General features: G+C 35.9%; 1 protein-coding gene across 4 annotated transcripts in view; it reads left to right on the top strand.

Moving 5' to 3' along the window:
- Positions 1-17,864, top strand: part of ATAD2B (ATPase family AAA domain containing 2B) — a 162,355-nt gene that overhangs the window by 74,282 nt on the left and 70,209 nt on the right. For all 4 annotated transcript variants that reach the window (XR_007462447.1, XM_049652475.1, XM_049652474.1 and 1 more), the window contains 2 exons: positions 10,415-10,574; positions 16,620-16,710. Coding sequence is in view for 3 of the 4 variants with exons in the window: in XM_049652475.1 (XP_049508432.1) it covers positions 10,415-10,574; positions 16,620-16,710 (251 nt within the window). In the remaining variant the exon portion in view is untranslated. The remainder of the gene's footprint in view (positions 1-10,414; positions 10,575-16,619; positions 16,711-17,864) is intronic.

Here is a 17,864-nt window from a genome sequence, read left to right on the forward strand (position 1 = left end):
TATATATATATATTACATTTTATATATATATTACATTTTTTATATATTTCATTTCAAGTATAAAATGCAGTGATTTTTTAAAGCAGCTTTTTAAGTTCATTTATTTTGAGAGAGGGAGAGAGCACGAGAAGGGGAGGGGCAGAGAGAGAGGGGCGGGAGAATCCTAAGCAGGCCCCATGCTCAGCATGGAGCGTTATGTGGGGCTCGATCCCATGACCACAAGATCATGACCTGAGCTGAAATCAAGAGTCAGTTGGATGCTTAACTGAGCCTCTCAGGCACCCCTAAAATGCAGTGATTTTAAAAATAACTATACCAAGTGGTACAACATTAGAATAAAGCAATTTTAGAACATTTTTCTTCCCTCTGTAAGATCCACCATGTCCATTTGTAGTAAATCCTTGTTTTCCCCTCCAGCCAACCAGTAATCTAATCTCTGTCTCTATAAAATTGCCTCTTGTGGAGCCAAAGCATAAGAGACTGTTAAAAAACTGAGAACAAACTGAGGGTTGATGGGGGGTGGGAGGGAGGGCAGGGTGGGTGATGGGTATTGAGGAGGGCACCTTTTGGGATGAGCACTGGGTGTTGTATGGAAACCAATTTGACAGTAAATTTCATATATTAAAAAATAAAAATAAAATTAAAAAAAATTGCCTCTTGTGAACATTTCATGTGAATGGGATCACACAGTATGTGGTCTCTTATGTCTGGTTTCTTTCAGTGAGTATGATGGTTTAGTGGAGCATCCATGATTTGCCATGTGTTGCTGTTTTTTTCCTTTTTTTTGCTGAGTAGTACCTATTGTATGGATAAGGCACACATTGGATATGTATTTAGATTGTTTCCAATTTGGGCTGTTATGAATAATGCTGCTGTGAACATTCATGTGTAAGTCTTTGTGTTCACATGTATTTTCATCTCTTTTGGGTAGATACCTAGGAGTGGAATTGCTGGGCTGTGTATCTTTTTCCTCTAACTGCTTTTAATGGTTGTTTTCTGCTTTATTGCTTGTTTTGTGCAGTTTGTTTAATGATATTCCTTGGTAGCGTTTTCTCCATTTATTTTTTTTCTCATTCTTGAATTGAGCTCCTGACATATGTGAGCTTCTAGTTTTCATCATAGTTTTAATGTTTTTGGCCATTATTTCTTAAAATATTTATCTGTCTCCCTTGTTTTTGTCTTTCCTGTCCTTGTGGTCCTCCAGTTATAAGTTGCTTGATCTTGTCTCACAGTTCACTGATGATAAGTTAATTTTGACTTTTTAAAAAAAATTTTATTTATTTATTTATTTATTTTTTAAATTTTTTTAACGTTTATTTATTTTTGAGACAGAGAGAGACACAGCATGAATGGGGGAGGGGCAGAGAGAGAGGGAGACACAGAATCAGAAGCAGGCTCCAGGCTCCGAGCCATCAGCCCAGAGCCCGACGCGGGGCTCGAACTCACAGACCGTGAGATCGTGACCCGGGCTGAAGTCGGACGCTTAACCGACTGAGCCACCCAGGCGCCCCCCAAAATTTTATTTTTTAACTAATCACCACGCCCAACATGGGGCTCCATCTCAACAATCCCGAGATCAAGAGTCGCATGCTTTACCTACTGAGCCGGCCAAGCACCCCTAAGTTTGCTTTAAACTATCTCTTCAGTGTTTCATTTTGGGAAGTTGCTTTGCTCTTTTAGTCAACTAATTTTTTAAAGTGTTTAATCTGTTCTTTGTCTGGTTCATTATATTTTTCATCTTACATGTTTTTATTTTGATCTCTACAGGTTCTGTGTGGGTCTGTTTTGTATCTTTTGTAGAAAAATATAAGAAACTTTTCAACATTTGGAATATCTTTATAATGACTACTTTAATGTCCTTATCTTCCAATTCTAACATCTTAGTTTGGGGTTGATTTTATTTGATTAATTTTTATTATATACTGTATTTTCTGGCAAGTTTATTGGATGCCAGACATAAATTTTGCCTTGTTGAGTCCTAGGTAGGATATTATAAATAAATATTCTTGAGTTTTTTGAGGGGACACCGTAACTTACTTGAAAACAGTTTGATTGGGGCGCCTGGGTGGCTCAGTCGGTTGAGCGTCCGACTTTGGCTCAGGTCATGATCTCACGGTTCGTGGGTTCGAGCCCCGCGTCGGGCTCTGTGCTGACAGCTCAGAGCCTGGAGCCTGCTTCGGATTCTGTGTCTCCCTCTCTCTCTCTCTGCCCCTCCCCTGTTCATGCTCTGTCTCTCTCTGTCTCAAAAATAAATAAAAACATTAAAAAAAAAAATTAAAAAAAAAAAAAGAAAACAGTTTGATTCTTTTGAATCGTGCTTTTAAGAGTTGTTACGTGGATCTGGAGCAGTCTTCAGTGTAGCTAACTATTCCCCACTAATGAAGGAGGGTCCTTGTGTGTATTATACACAATGACCTGTGAATCATGAGGTTTACCAATCTGGCTTCTGGGAACTGGCAATACTCCTGGTTCTTTGTGAGTATAAAATACTGTTACTTCTAGTCCTTCTGGGTGTTTTTTTCCCGAAGCTGTGAGTGATTTCTTCACATGCGTGCAGTATTTAGCTGAAGTCTGGAGAGGCCCTGTGGCTATTTCTTAAGTTTTCTTTCTGTGCAGTGGTTTCTTCTCTGGTACTCTTTTTGGTGAACTCTAAGTCCTCTTGGGGTCCTTGGAATCTCAGCTTTGTCTCTTCTACTTACTGAGTCAGTCAGCTGATTCCCACCAGGATTCTATGTCCCCTACATTACAGCCTAGAAGTAGAAAGCCATTAATTGGATCATTCTTCCTGTGCTTTATATAATATATGGTTTTTCTCTTGCTGCTTTGAATATTTGCTCTATAGCTTTGGTTTTTAACAGCTTAGTGGTGATATGCCTCTCAGTATGGGCTTTCTGTTTACTCTTATTTGTGGTTATCATGTGTCTGCTAATTTGTCTTTTTTTCAATCTTTTTGTCTCTTCATCTTGTGTAATTTTTATTCATCTGTCTTCAGTCAGTCATTACTTTTTCCTTTGTCATGTCCATTTTGCTGTTTCGTCCAGCCAACACATTTTTTTTCCAGAAATTATTTTTCAATTGTAGAACTTACATTTAATTATTTTTCATTATTTATATTTTTCTAGTATGATTTTCACGCATTTAAATGTATTTTGTTTTACTTCATCAAGGTTAGTGATTGTTGCTTTAAAATCCTTTTGTGTTAGCTTCTTCAACATCTGGTTTCATCTCACTGTTAGGCCTGCTTGATTTTATTTTCTCATTGGTTCTTCATTTGTTGGGCAATTTGGATTGCATCCTGGATATTATTAATGTTAGTTTATGAAGGCTTTGGATTTTATTATTTTCCTTTTATGCGTAATATTTCCTTTGTTTTATAGATGATTTTCTGTTTTAGGCTTGAACTACAGAGCTGGCAGCTTTGGCCTCCTTTCAAATGTTTTATCTGTGGCTGGTTTCTTTGCCCTCTGCCTTTGTTTGTTAGGGGTCATTTAGAGATGTGGGCAAATAGAGTTTGGAGATGTCTTCACCTGCTCTTGCTCTTGTGGGATCTCCCACACTCTTTTCTGAACTCTCAGGTTGGAAAGCTAAGGAGTTTCCCTACATCATCTTCCTCACCTGCCTCACTATACTTAGCCCTGTGCTGAAAGCCAGAGAGAGGGGGGAGCTTGCTCTCTGTATGTTCTCCTTTTCTGCAAGTGACCATGAACTTCCAACAGAGTCTCTGTATCTCTGTTTACTCACCAGTTCCTTCAAGTATATGTTTATGTATTACTATGTACAGGTTTTATAGTTATTTTCTGAAGTAGAGTAAGGGATCATCTGGCAAAGTCTTCATCCATCAAACTTGGAAGGGGAACCTTTGAGATCCAAGTATGCAGGTTTTAAGTTCTAGAGTAATTACTAATAGAAACAATTTCTAAACTGTTAGTAAGGGGGAATAGAGTAACAAAAATATCAGTCCAGATGGAATGAAGAAAGGGAGGGGAATCATAGAACTAGTGTGAGAAACAGCACAACATGTAATTGTAGGTTTAAACCCAATTATATAAAAAATGACATGAAATGTAAAGGGACTAAATGTTCTTTATATTATTTAAAAAAATTTTAAAAATGTTTATTTATTTTTGAGAGACAGAGTGTGGGGAAGGGGCAGAGAGAAGAGGAAGACACAGAATCTGAAGCAGGCTCTAGGCTCTGAGCTGTCAGTGCAGAGCCCGATGCAGGACTTGAACCCATGAACTGTGAGATCGTGACCTGAGCTGAAGTCGGACGCTTAACGGACTGAGCTGCCCAGGCGCCCTAAATGTTCTTTATAAAAGACAAATTTGTCAGACTGGGGAAGACCAAAATTTGATGACATTTTGTTTATAAGAGACATATCTATGTGTAAAGAAAGATATAGAAAGATTCCAAGTAAAATTGTGGGGAAAGGCATGCAAAACCTCAGTTATGAATATTCATAGCAGTGTTATTCATAATAGCCAAAACATGGAAATAACCCGTATGTCCATCAACTGCTGGATGGATATATAAAATGTGTTATATCCATACAATGGAATGTTATTCCACTTTGAAGAGGAATGGGTGTACCCTGTACCGGTAGATGTAACATGAATGAACCTCAAAGACTTAATGCTAAGTGAAGTAATTCATACATAAGAGGTTACATGTTATATGGTTTTATTCATATAAAATGTCCATAATAGTCATTTAGTAACAATTTAGAATTTGTAATTCCCTAATGACTGTGTTTCCAAATTGTATAAAACAAAAATTGACAGATCTGCAGAGTCCAATTGACAGTCATTGTGAGAGATATGTGCCTCTGAGTAGTTAAAAGACCAAATAAGGAAAAAAAAAATACGTTAATGCCCTATAGATTATTTGGACAACCTTATTTTATGATCTAGTGGGTATACTTACCTGAGACAAATATAGAATGAACACTGTTTTCAAACATACACAGGATTTATAAAAATTGATCATATATTGTGTCTTAAATCATAACTAATTTTCAAAGTTTAGTGATATACAGAATATAAGAAACAGCAAAAAGATATAAGAGAATTTTGTTTGCTGTTAAGAGCTGTTACTCTAATTCAGTGTTACTAGTAAACAAAAAATAGCAAACAATATGAACTTGAAACAAAGACGTATAGATATCAACAAATCAAAAGTTGCTTCTTTGTAAAAACTAATAAAATTAACAAACCTCTCGCATGATTGGTCAGGACAAAAAGGAGACCTTGATATGCAATATTAGGAATGCAAAATGTGATGTGTCAGATTCTTTAAACATTAAAGGTTAAGAGGATAAAGGCATGAACTTAAGAGATAAATGTGTAAAACTTTTAGGAACAAACCTATGGGAAAATCTTCATGACTTGTATATGAATGTTCATAGCTGTTTTGATAATAGTCCCAAATTAGGAACAATCCACATGGCCATCAACATGTGACTCAGTAAACAAATTTTGGCATATCCATATAATGGAATATTGCTTAGCCATAAAAAGGAAGAAACTATTAGTAAACCAACAGTGTGGTGAATCTCAAAATAATTATGCTCAGTGAAAGAATCCGGAAAAAAAAGAGTATTTAGTGTGCGATCCCATACATATAAAATTTTAGGGAATGCAAGCTAATCTGTAAGTAAGAACACAGATCAGTTGTTGCCTGGGTATTGGATAGAGGTCAAGGAAGGGCTGTAGGGATGGATTACAAAGGGACATGAGGAAGAGCATGATGGGTAGATTACTTATTTTGAGAGTGATGGTAGTTTCACAAGTGTGTATTTACTTCAAAACTTACCCAATTGTATACTTTAAGTATGTTCAGTGTATTGTATGTCAAATATATCTTCAAAACACTTAATTAAAAAGAAAAACTTATGTAGAATAGTATGAGAAAGTTAATTGGAACCCAGTTTCACTTGTGAACATGGATATAAAACTCCTAAAGAAAATAGTAACGTGACTTCTAGGAAGCTTTAAGAAGGATAATAATACATCATGACCAAATTGATTATATTTAACATGTACAAGGTTTGTTTAACATGAGAGAAATCAATTAAGGTAAATTAATCACATTATCATATTAGTGAAAAATCATATGGTCATCTCAATAGATGTGTAAGAAATGGATGAAATTTAATATTTTTGATAAGATCATTCATCTTAGAGAATGAAGAATATAAGGTATCTATAAGAACCTATAACAAACATACTTAATGTTGAAAGATGAAAACTTTTAATATGAGGTATTATAAGCATGGCTGCAGTGAACAATTCTGATCAACAGTGTACACTGATCCCAGTTAGTGTAGTCTGGCAAGAAAAAACAATACAAAGGTGTGTGTATTGAAGAGGAGTAAACAATACTGTTGTCATTGTAGGTGATATAATTATGCATGTGGAAATTCCAAAGCTGTCTCTAGATAACTTCTTTTTTAAAAACATTTTTAAACTTTATTCATTTTTGAGAGACAGAGAGAGACAGCATGAGTGGGGGAGGGGCAGAGAGAGAGGGAGACGCAGAATCCAAAGCAGGCTCCAGGTTCTGAGCTGTTAGCACAGAGCCCAACGTGGGACTTGAAATCACGGACCATGAGATCATGATCCAAGCTGAAGTCAGACGCTTAACTGACTGAGCCACCCAGGCACCCCCAGATAACTTCTTAAGTATAGTAATGAGCATCTTGCAACATTAAACCAATCATTATAGAGAATTTTGTTTTTCTGTGTACCAATTTTCTGCATAAAAATGCAAAATTACTATTTATAAACTCACTTAGAATAGAAGATACCGGGAATAAATTAAGTTCCATGTACAGTTTTGGGGGGAAGAATAAAACTTGGTTCAGAAACATTAAAGGAAAATAAAATAAATGGAGAGAAATACCATTACATAAGTTGGAAGACTGGATATTTAAAAGTTGTTTGTTCTTCCATATTTATCAATAGATTCAGTATAATCCTGTTCAGAATCAACTTTTTTGGGGCGGAACTTGACAAAATGATTCTGGAATTTGTATGGAAATAAAAAGGACTAAGAATAGTGAAGACTTTTGTGGAAGAACAAGGTGGGAGTATTTGCTCTACTGGTTATTAAGGCCTCTTAGGATTAAGATGATTTGATGTTGGTAGAAGTCTTGATAAATAGACTGATGGAAAAGAGCCAGAGCCATATATAATTCTACACATATATAGATGCTTGATTTATAATAAAAGAGACAGTGCAATACTATTGGGAAAGGATGACCTTTTCAATAAATAATGCTGGGAGAATTGGGTATCTGGTGAAAAAATTGGATCCCTCTTCATACCATACAAAACAATTGCAGTTCATTTTATTTAGATCCATATTTAAATTACAAAAATGCTTTTAGAAGATAATGTAGGAGAAGGGTTAGGGCAGGCAGGTAGGCCTCAAATATAGTATAAAGTAGTTTGGACTTTATTTTGAACGTAATAGGGGTTACTAGAGGATTTTGATCCAAGGGCTGGTCATTTGATTTTTTTTTTTTTAAAGAAGACAACTGTTGGTAGAATCTAAGCTAAGTTATAATTCTGTTTCTGGCCATGTTTAAGACTTTGTCTTCTGAAAATCCTTGTAGAAAACACTTAAAATGTTGATAAATCTTAAACACTTGACATGCCTATCTGTGATTGGAATGTGCTAAGGAAAAATTTGAGGTAATAAATATGAACTTAGGCTTCAGGATGCTTATTGCACTCTTTATATCTGAAGTGAAACACTTAGGTCATTAATTTTCTCTTATTTAATTAGAAAAGAACAAGCACAGGGTGCCTGGGTAGGTCTTATTGTCAAAACTGGATAGTAGGTGGAGACCAAGGATGCTGTTAAACATTGCATAATGCACAGGGCAGTCTTTCAGAATAAAGAATTATCCAGTCTAGGGGCGCCTGGGTGGCTCAGTAGGTTAAGTGTCTGACTTCAGCTCAGGTCATAATCTCAGGGTTTGTGAGTTCGAGTCCCACATCGGGCTCTGTGCTGACAGCTCAGAGCCTTGAGCCTGCTTCAGAGTCTGTGTCTCCCTCCCTTTCTGCCCCTCTCCTGTTCAGGCTCTGTCTCTCTCTGAAAAATTAATAAACATTAAAAAAAGAAAAAAAAGAAAAGAACAAGCACAAATCCTCTATATGCATGTACACTGGATCTCTAGCATTTTGGTTCCATTTATAGTTTTGAGAAACATTTAGAACAGTTTATTTGGGAGTGAGAATGATTTCTTTAACATGTTGAGCATATTGGAGAAGTTATTTCTGGCAGGTATTAGCAGTAAGAGTAAAGGATATAAATGAGAACAGTTGGGAAACACTAGGAAGACCTTTGTTACTAGAACTGATTTTTGTTATAATTAGACATGTAACAAATTTATTCAGAAATGTTTAAGTCATAGTTTCAAAAACTACTCTAAAATATGCACAAGATTATTTTGAGTTGAACTTAGTTAAAATAGTAGCCATTGTAAAGAAATTGTCTGAAAGGATAATAGTAATGCACATGTAATTCTTTCTTTTTAATGTTAATTCATTTATTTTTGAGGGAGAGAGAGCACAAGCAAGGGAGGGGAGAGAGAGAGAGAGAGAGAGAGAGAGAGAGACACACACACACACACACACACAGAATCCGAGCTGTTTGCTCTGAGCTGTCAGCACAGAGCCCAACCCGCGGCTCGAACCCATGAACTGCAAGATCATGACCTGAGCAGAAGTCAGACACTTAACCGACTGAGCCACCCAGGCACCCCTAATGCACATGTAATTCTATAGGAACTCTAAACATCATATAAATTGTCAGATATAACCCCTCCCCCCAGATTGCTATATATTAAAACAGACTTTTAGATTTTTTTTTGAGATTTTTATATTTATTTTAATTAACTAATTTTTAGTAATCTCTATACCCAATGTAGGCTCAAACTCATGACCCCTAAGATGAGTCACATCCTCTACTAACTGAGCCAGCCAGGCACCCCTGTATTTCTTTTTAAAAACAGCTTTATTGAGATACTGTTCATATATCATACAGTTCAGTCACTTAAACCACATGTTCAGTAGCTTTCAATATATTTCTAGAGTTGTGTAACTGTCACCGTAACTAATTTTAGAACATTTTCATCTTCCCAGAAAGAAAGAAACCTTTTAATCTTTACCCATAACTCTCCAATCTCCTCTTCATCCCCCACTAAACCCTAAGCAACCACTAATATACTTTGTATTTCTGTAGATTTGCCTATTGGATATTTCATATAAATGGAATCATACAATATGGGGACTTTTGTGACTGGCTGTTTTCAGTTAACTCAATGTTGTCAAGGTTCATCTGTATCATAGCATCTATCAGTTCTTCATTTGTTTTTATTGACAAATTCTATTTTATTGTATTGATACACCACATTTATTTATCTGTTGATGGGCATTTGAGTTATTTCTGCCTCTTAGTTATTATGAATACTGCTGTGAACATTTTGGTACAAGTTTTTTTTAGACATTGCTGGATCATATGATCACTCTATGTTTAATAGTTGAGGGAACTGTCAGACTTTTCAAAGGAGGCACACCATTTTACATTTCCATCAAGCACTGTGTGAATGTTCCAATTTCTCCCCATCCTTGCCAACATTTACTATTATCTGTCTTTTTTATTATAATCATGCTGGGGGTTCAAAGTGGTACCTCATTTGGTTTTGATTTGCATGTCCCTAATGATGGGCCCTTTGTAAATCTTCTGTGGAGAAATGTCTATTTAAATCTTTTGACTTAAAAAAAAGTTTTTTTTAAGTTTGTTTATTTTGAGAGAGAGAGAGAGATTGAGAGCACAAGTGGGGGAAGGTCAGAGAGAAGCAGAGACAGAAATGAGAGCAGGCTCTGCAACATCAGTGCAGAGCCTGATGCGGGACCTGAACTCACGAACTGTGAGATCATGACCTGAGCCGAGATCAAGAGTCAGATGCTTAACTGACTGCCATGCAGGCACCCCTTTTTTAACTATTTTTAAGTTGGGTTAATTTTCTTTTTATTATTGAGTTGTAATTGTTCTTTGTATATTCTGGACCTTAGACCCTTATCAAGTATATAATTTGCAAAAATTTTCTCCTATTCTTTAGGTTGCCTTTTCAGTTTTCTTGATAGTGCCCTTTGAAGCAGAAAAATTATTAATTCTGATGGAATCCTTATCTCTTTTATTGTTCTTTGTTTGCTTTATGTGTCTATTAATGAATTGTTTGAATACTTTTAAAAATAATTTCTGTGCATTATTTTGCGTTAAGATTTATTCATGCTATAATTTTATTAGCATTTAAGACTGATAAAGTGTAGTATAAGCAGCAGTTTTTACAGTTTTTTTCTTTCCTTTTTTTAATTTATCATTTTGTCTGAAACTTTTGTTACAGCTCTATAGTATCAACCCTCCTTGCTCTTATGGATGGATTAGATAACAGGGGTGAAATTGTTGTTATTGGTGCTACAAACAGACTTGATTCTATAGATCCTGCTCTCAGGAGACCGGGTCGTTTTGACCGAGAATTCCTTTTCAACCTGCCTGATCAAAAGGTAAGTTTTTGTTTTCAGTGTGTTAAGATTTATTTGTGATCCATTTATCAACCATGTATGTACTGTGAGAGTGATATTTTATGAATTTTCATTTCTAAAATTTTGTGCTTATGAAATATCTTAGGTTAATTCTCAGAAAAAGCTTGTAATTATTAAATAATTTAGTCTATTTCTATTAATAATTATTCAGGAAAACTCTTGATTAGGTTACTAAAATGCTTACTTTAGTTCACCAGATTGTAGTAATTATCTTGGATGGCAGGTTATATGTCTCCAGTTAGCCAAAATAGCTTTGTTCCCATAAAAATAATGTTTTTAGAATATTAGTGAGCTTATAAATAAGAACCCAATGTGCAAATTTTCATAGAAATGACCATAACATCATATTTAATTTAGAGCAGCAAAAATTATTCATTTCAGTGTATTTTTTTTTAAAAAGAATGTATAATTACACAATGTATAGTCATTGTGTAAAATGTTAATATATTATACAAGTTTTTCCCCTAATTCTGCTTGATATTTTTATTATTCTTGGTTTGGACCAGTTTATTCATTGACTTGTCTTTTCACGAGGATCTCAAGTTTGAGAGGGAGAGATATATGTAGAGAAGATACTATATTTAACAATATTTTCTATGTAATTTAACATTTTAAGCATAATTAAAACATTTATAACATATATCCATACAAATATAACCTAAGGAAAGAAGATGCTATTTATGAATATATAATATACACACATGCACATTTGTAATTGTTGCATAGCTTTGATTTAGATCTCCATGTAAAATGCCTGGTTTACATACATAGATGTGAAATGCTGTGATTAGTAGGACAGTGTAGAAGATTATGGGGAAATGAAGGCAATGGTGCTGTTGTGTAGGACAGTTAATACTTCAGTTTGAAATCGGTCTACACATCCACATTTGTAGTTGTCTCAGTTTTGGACTATCTAACTTAGAGGCTTTACTTTGGTACTGAATTTACCTGACTTTGTCAGGATAGGAAACATAGAATATACAGCATTTTCATTACCCAAGTGCAGCTTCCAGGACTGTATCAATGTGTAGAGGTGTGCTTTGTTGTGGGGACAAGGGTAGAAGTGGGAACAGTCTATTTCAGCACGGGGAAGCACCAGTTATCTTTGTTTGGGACAACTTCAGTCCAAGCACATCTTTTAGGGTCTAGCATACGAGGAGAGTGTGTTTAGTTCTAAGAGACACAGTCTGTGTTCATTTTAGCACAGGAAAGCCATTATCTGAATTAAATGATTATCTTCTATATCGCCCTAGTCATGTGGACCTCAGTCATGTATGCCGTTCACAATCCTCACAATTAATGTACAATCCACACAAAAACAATAAACAAGGTCTAAAACAGCACTGTCCAATTGAATTTTCTCTAATGATTGAAATGTTCTGTGTTTGCATTGTCCATTAAGCAGTGTCCAGTATGGTAGCCACTAGCCACATGTGGCTCTTGAGCTCTTTAAATGTCACTTGTGTGACTAAGGAACTGATTTTAAATTTTCTTTAAATATTTAAATAAAATAGCATTTGTGGTTAGTGGCTTACCATATTGTACGGCATGGATCTCAACATAGTTTTCCATGTTATTTTAACTGTCTACGTTTCAAGGAAACTGCTTTGAGACCTAAACCTAAGATTATTTTTCTTGGACTGTGTCTATGGAAATGGCCTGAACTAGCTTTTTTTTTTTTTTGCTTAGATAATAAAGTCATGAGATTATCAAGATTAGATGAGATTATCAAATCCTCTGTCCTAGGGAATAGTCAGTAAGGTAAGAGGAAAACTATGTAAGTGGATTCTGGAAGCCAAGTGAAGAAGTGTAACAATGAGTATATGACTAACTTTGTCAGATGTTGCTAAATTAACTCAGATGAGGACAGAAAATTGGCCATTGTATTTATCATTATGCTGGTCATTGGTGAACCTGATGGGAGCAAGTTGATTTAGTGGTGGGTGCAAAAAAGTTTGTCTGGAGTATGGTTAGCTTAAGAGAGAACAGGAGGGGAGGAACTGGAGACAGTTAATGAAGGTAAGTCTTTCAAAGAGTTTTGCTGCACAAGGATACAAAGGATTGAGGTAAGGTGATAGATGTTGAGGGGATTGGAGGCAAGAGAACCTATGTTCTTAAAAAAGCTGAGACAGTTATTCCGTAGAGAAGGAAATTTTGGTGATGAAATTGAGAAAGAATTACCATAGTGTGTCCTTAATAGGCAAGAGGGGGGATGGTATTTACTATAGGAGTGGTGAGAATGACTTTACATAGGATTTAGATAGTTCGTCTCTGATACTAGGGAGAAGACAGAATATTATGGGTACATATGCTGACAGGTGGATCCAGTTGCTGTGGAGAGTCTTTGGAACTTCTATTTTGACTGCTTCGGTTTTCTTAGTGACTTAGCAAGCAAGGTCTGAATGAGAAGCTGAGTGTGCAGACAGAGAAACTGAACTAGTCTGCTAGGAGATAGGCCTAATGAATGGCTTAGGGAAGGATTGAGAGGAGTGTTAAGGTTCCATTTGGCCATTAGTTTAAAGCAATAACCAGTCAATGTCTCATGTTAGTCCTGTAGTTTGAGCGGTGGAATATCATGACCCCTGTTGTTTGACCAACTATTATAAAAAAAAAAAAAAGTAAAAGTAAGCTCTGGTTCTTCCAAATTTTACTAATTTTGTTAACCCTTTATTAGCAAAAAATAACACATATCTTCTTGAAGCAGTGATGCTTTTTAATTTCTTTTGTTTCTTTTTATTACCACCAACACTTAATGATTATTGTTATGTGTTATGTGGGTATTTATGAATCCTGAAAAATAAGAGCTTGAATATGGCTTTGAATCTTTCTTTTTTAATTTGAGAGAGAGAGAGGGAGAGAGAGATGGAGCACATGTGTATGTGCAAGCAGGAGAAGGGTAGAGGAAGAGAGAGAGAGAGGGAGGGAAGAAGGGAGGGAAAGAAAGACAGAGAGAGAGAAATCCCAAGCAGGCTCCATGCCCAGTGCAGAGCCTGACGTGGGGCTCAGTCCCATGACCCTGGGATCACGACCTGAGCTAAAATCAAGAGTTGGATGCTCAGTTGACAGGCGCCCCTGACTTTGACTTTTTAATAGTAGAGGAAGCTACTTTCTAGTAGGGGAAGCCATATAACTTATATATACGGAGGGGGAGAGAGTTAAAGTGCATAATGAAGCATTTCTAATTTAGTTAATTTCATCTTCTATTTCTTGTTTTTATGATAAAGAATGGAGACTCTGGTTGATTATATAGAGAAAGAGCAAGGCACTAAATGTTTTAGCGACCTGACAATAACTTTTGACTTTAAGTAATTAATTTCATTTCTCTAAATCTTTACTTATTTTGTAAAATGACAGGGTAAGAATAGATATTTTTCAAGGTATCTTCCAGCTTAATTTTTTTTTTTTAATGTTTGTTTATTTTTGGGAGACAGGGACCGAGAGACAGACAGAGTGTGAGCAGGGAAGGGTCAGAGAGAGAGGGAGACACAGAGTCTGAAGCAGGCTCCAGGCTTTGAGCTGTCAGCACAGAGCCTGACGCAGGGCTCGAACTCACAAACTGTGAGATCATGACCTGAGCCGAAGTCAGATGCTTAACCAACTGAGCCACCCAGGCACCCCTTAAATTTGTTTTTTTGATGTGCTTCTCATTCTATGAGGGTCTTCACTAAGTGGTACCTGTGCTGCTAATGAGGTAAAATAGATTCTTGATGTCATCTTCTAGAGAATATAAGCTCTCAGGATGACATTCATTTTGGATCTTGATTTTATACTTTTTTTGGTATCTATTCAGGCAGATACTTTGAGTTCGAAGAAAATAAATGTCACATCATTGCTTTAATTTTGGTAGCTGAACACCTAACTTAGAACTTGGAATTAGAGCAATAGCGAGTGATATCAAATTTTACCAACTTTTTATTTTTCATTTATTTAAAAAATTTTTTTTAATGTTTATTTTTGAGAAAGAGAGACAGAGCATGAGTGGGCGAGGGGTAGAGAGAGAGAGAGAGGGAGACACAGAATCTGAAGCAGACCCCAGGCTCTGAGCTTTCAGCACGGAGCCCAATGTGGGCCTTGAGCTCATGGACCGTGAGATCATGACCTGAGCTGAAGTCGGCTGCTCAACCATCTGAGCCACCCAGGCGCCCCTTTTATCAACTTTTTAAACAAAATTTTAATGTGTATTTATTTATTTATTTATTTATTTATCTATCTATCTATTTATTTATTTATTTAGAGAGAGAGAGGAGGGGGAGGGTCAGAGAGAGAGAGAGGAGAGAGAATTCCAAGCAGGCCCTGTGCTATCAGCCCTATGCGGGGCTCAATCCCACAAACCAGGAGTTCATGACCTGAGCTGAAACCAAGAGTCGGATGCTTAACTGACTGAGCAACCCAGGTGACCATCAACTTAGCTTGATGACTTTGAAGTCCTTCTTGTTCTGGTGCTGGACCCCAAATTCCTCATCAAGCCAATAAAATTATCCTCTTGGTTATAATTTGCTTTTTCATAGTCTTTAAGAAGCTCAAGTAGCAGTGTTGAAGGAACAAGTGTATTCAAGTTTTACAAAGTGTTGTTTTTTCCTTGAAAGAAGGCAAATGTGAAAGTAAAATTCTGATATGCCTCTTCATGATGGTAATATCAGCTGATTATGGATTCTTACTATTTCAGTTTCTTTTTGACTGTGGAAGAAGAAGACATTTCATTTAATTTGAAACCAAGATGTTAAAATTTTGATTGTACTATATAGTCAGATTTAAGGTAGAGAATGCTATTTTGAAAAAAAAAATCAAGGTAGAATTGCTCAAACATTTGACTTTTTAAAATGAATTATATTAATATTTACTGAAATACTACCTTGTTATATATTAAATGCCAAAATATCAACTAACCTACAAGATAATGATATGCATTATATTTCTTTAGTTCATTGAAAACTTTTTCAATTGAAAACTTTTTTTCAAGTTTTAAATTGTTGTTTACTTCATTGGCAGTCATAATACCTCATGCATGTGATAGAACCAAACGTTCTGTGAAATCTGAATCTGTAGTTTCAAAGTTATCCCTGACTGGGGTGCCTAGCTGGCTCAGTCAGTAGAGCTTGTGACTCTTGATCTCAGGGTTGTGAGTTCAAGCCCCATGTTAGGCATAGAGCCTACCTAAAAAGAAAAAACAAACCAAAAAACGAAAAACAAAAATAAGTTAGCTCTGAGTAACGTATGCAATTGTTGAATCATTATGTTGTACATTTTAAACTATTACAACACTGTACAATTATAATTATATTTCAGTAAAAGATTGTAAATGTTATAATACATTAAAGTGTTTTTTATATGTATTTAGATGGTAAAAACGATCTGATGTAAAATATTGAAACTTAGTTTTGAATCTAGTCCTAGATGAGTCAAGATCAGTCACTTAGTCACATGTGCCACTAATCGATTCCTTCACCTCTCAGAATATTAAATATCTTGGTTTGTTAAACAGAGACATGATCTCTACCACATATTATTGTATTGTTATTATGGAAAATTAGAGCTGACGCGGATGTCATGGTATTGAAATGTCTTTTAAAATAAATAGTTGCTGGAGTGCCTGGGTGGCTCAGTTGGTTAAGTGTCTGACTCTTGATACCAGCTCAAGTGGTGATCTCTACGGTTCATGGGATTGAGCCCCGCTTCAGCCTTTAGGCTGGCAGTGTGGAGCCTGCTGGGGATTCATTCATTCATATTCTCTCTCTCTCTTTCTCTCTCTCTCTCTCTCTCTGTCTCTCTCCCCCTCTCCCTCCTTCTTCCTCCCTCTCCCTGTGTCCCTGTCAGTCCCCCTCTCCCCCTGCAAACCACCTGCAAGTCCTCTCTCCCCCTTTTCAAAATAAATAAATAAATAAACTTAAAAAAAAAACCCAAAAAACAACAGTTGTTTTTCTGGGGTATGGTTAGTGCATAAATTTGTTCCAGCTAATACACTTGAGAGGTTGGTGATATTTTATTTATTTGTACTGTTTTTCTTAGGCAAGAAAACACATTTTACAGATCCATACCAGGGATTGGAATCCAAAATTATCAGATGCTTTTTTAGGTGAATTGGCCGAAAAATGTGTTGGTGAGTGCTATTATTTGAATTCTTTCATTGTTACTGTTTGTTCTGCTGGCCCTTTCCCTTTATGTTTGGAATGCGAATGAATATAGTTATGTCTGTGTGCAATAGATGGCTGACTTTGCCTTTAAATGTAACACTTATTTTGAACATTTCACCTGAAGTTTGAACACTTCTTAATTACAATTTTAGCTGCCATTAGGTGTTTGATTATTAACAAAGCTAGTAGTAATATGTTTTCATTGAGTGTTGGATTTCCATGATATTACTGCATTGTGTCCTTTTAGGAATTGTTCTCTCTCAGAAATTTTACTAAGAAAAATAAGCTTAACCTTGAGACATAAAGGTCCATGTCAAAGGCAGGACTACAGTCTTTTACTTTGCAGATTGATTACCTGATGGGCTCATCTTCATGCCTGTGGTCTAGAAAGAAGTTGAGTGAGAGGAGTCTTCAAAGAAAATACTTACTGGCATCTGCTAGTATTTCTCAAAATACAAAACTGTCCAATTTAATGTTATATTATTCACAGAGTGGAAGATCCTCCCCACAGAGTGAATGAATACAACTGTCCTAAAAGGATATAGTGAGAGTATTTTATGTACATACATGATCATACATAGGAGATGGAATTCAAGGGTTTTGGAATTCAGGGTTTTGGCTCTAATTAGGTCTGAAATAAAACTGAATACAGTATTAAACAACTGAATATACACCCCGGTATTTCCCCTTCATTCTTTTTCTGTCTTTTGTCTATTTTCTTCTTATTCTCTCACAAACAAAAATTAAAAAATCTTTCTCCATGAACTTTTTAAGCATTATGAAAAAACCCCCAAATAAGTTCACTAACTATCAGCAGTCTACTTGGGAAAACTTTAAAGTTACCAAAACCAGAAAGAGTAACTTAGTTAAAAAATCATTGTGATCCACCATCAAATTTTAAAACTTAAATAGAACATTAGTCCATTCAGTTAGCTACATCCGAATTATCCTCTTCATCCACAGGGACCTCCATCTCCGAAGCAGCATACCTCAACTTTTGAACCACAAAGACCTCGACATCTTCTGGTGAGGAGAAAACGTAAATCTCTCCAGCACTACTCCAGTTTAAGCTTTGCCTGGTATAAGAGAGCATGCGCCAAACACATTTCATGTAAATTTG

This window comes from Panthera uncia (genome assembly GCF_023721935.1).
Source record: "Panthera uncia isolate 11264 chromosome A3 unlocalized genomic scaffold, Puncia_PCG_1.0 HiC_scaffold_12, whole genome shotgun sequence".
Classification (NCBI taxonomy): Eukaryota; Metazoa; Chordata; class Mammalia; order Carnivora; family Felidae; genus Panthera; species Panthera uncia.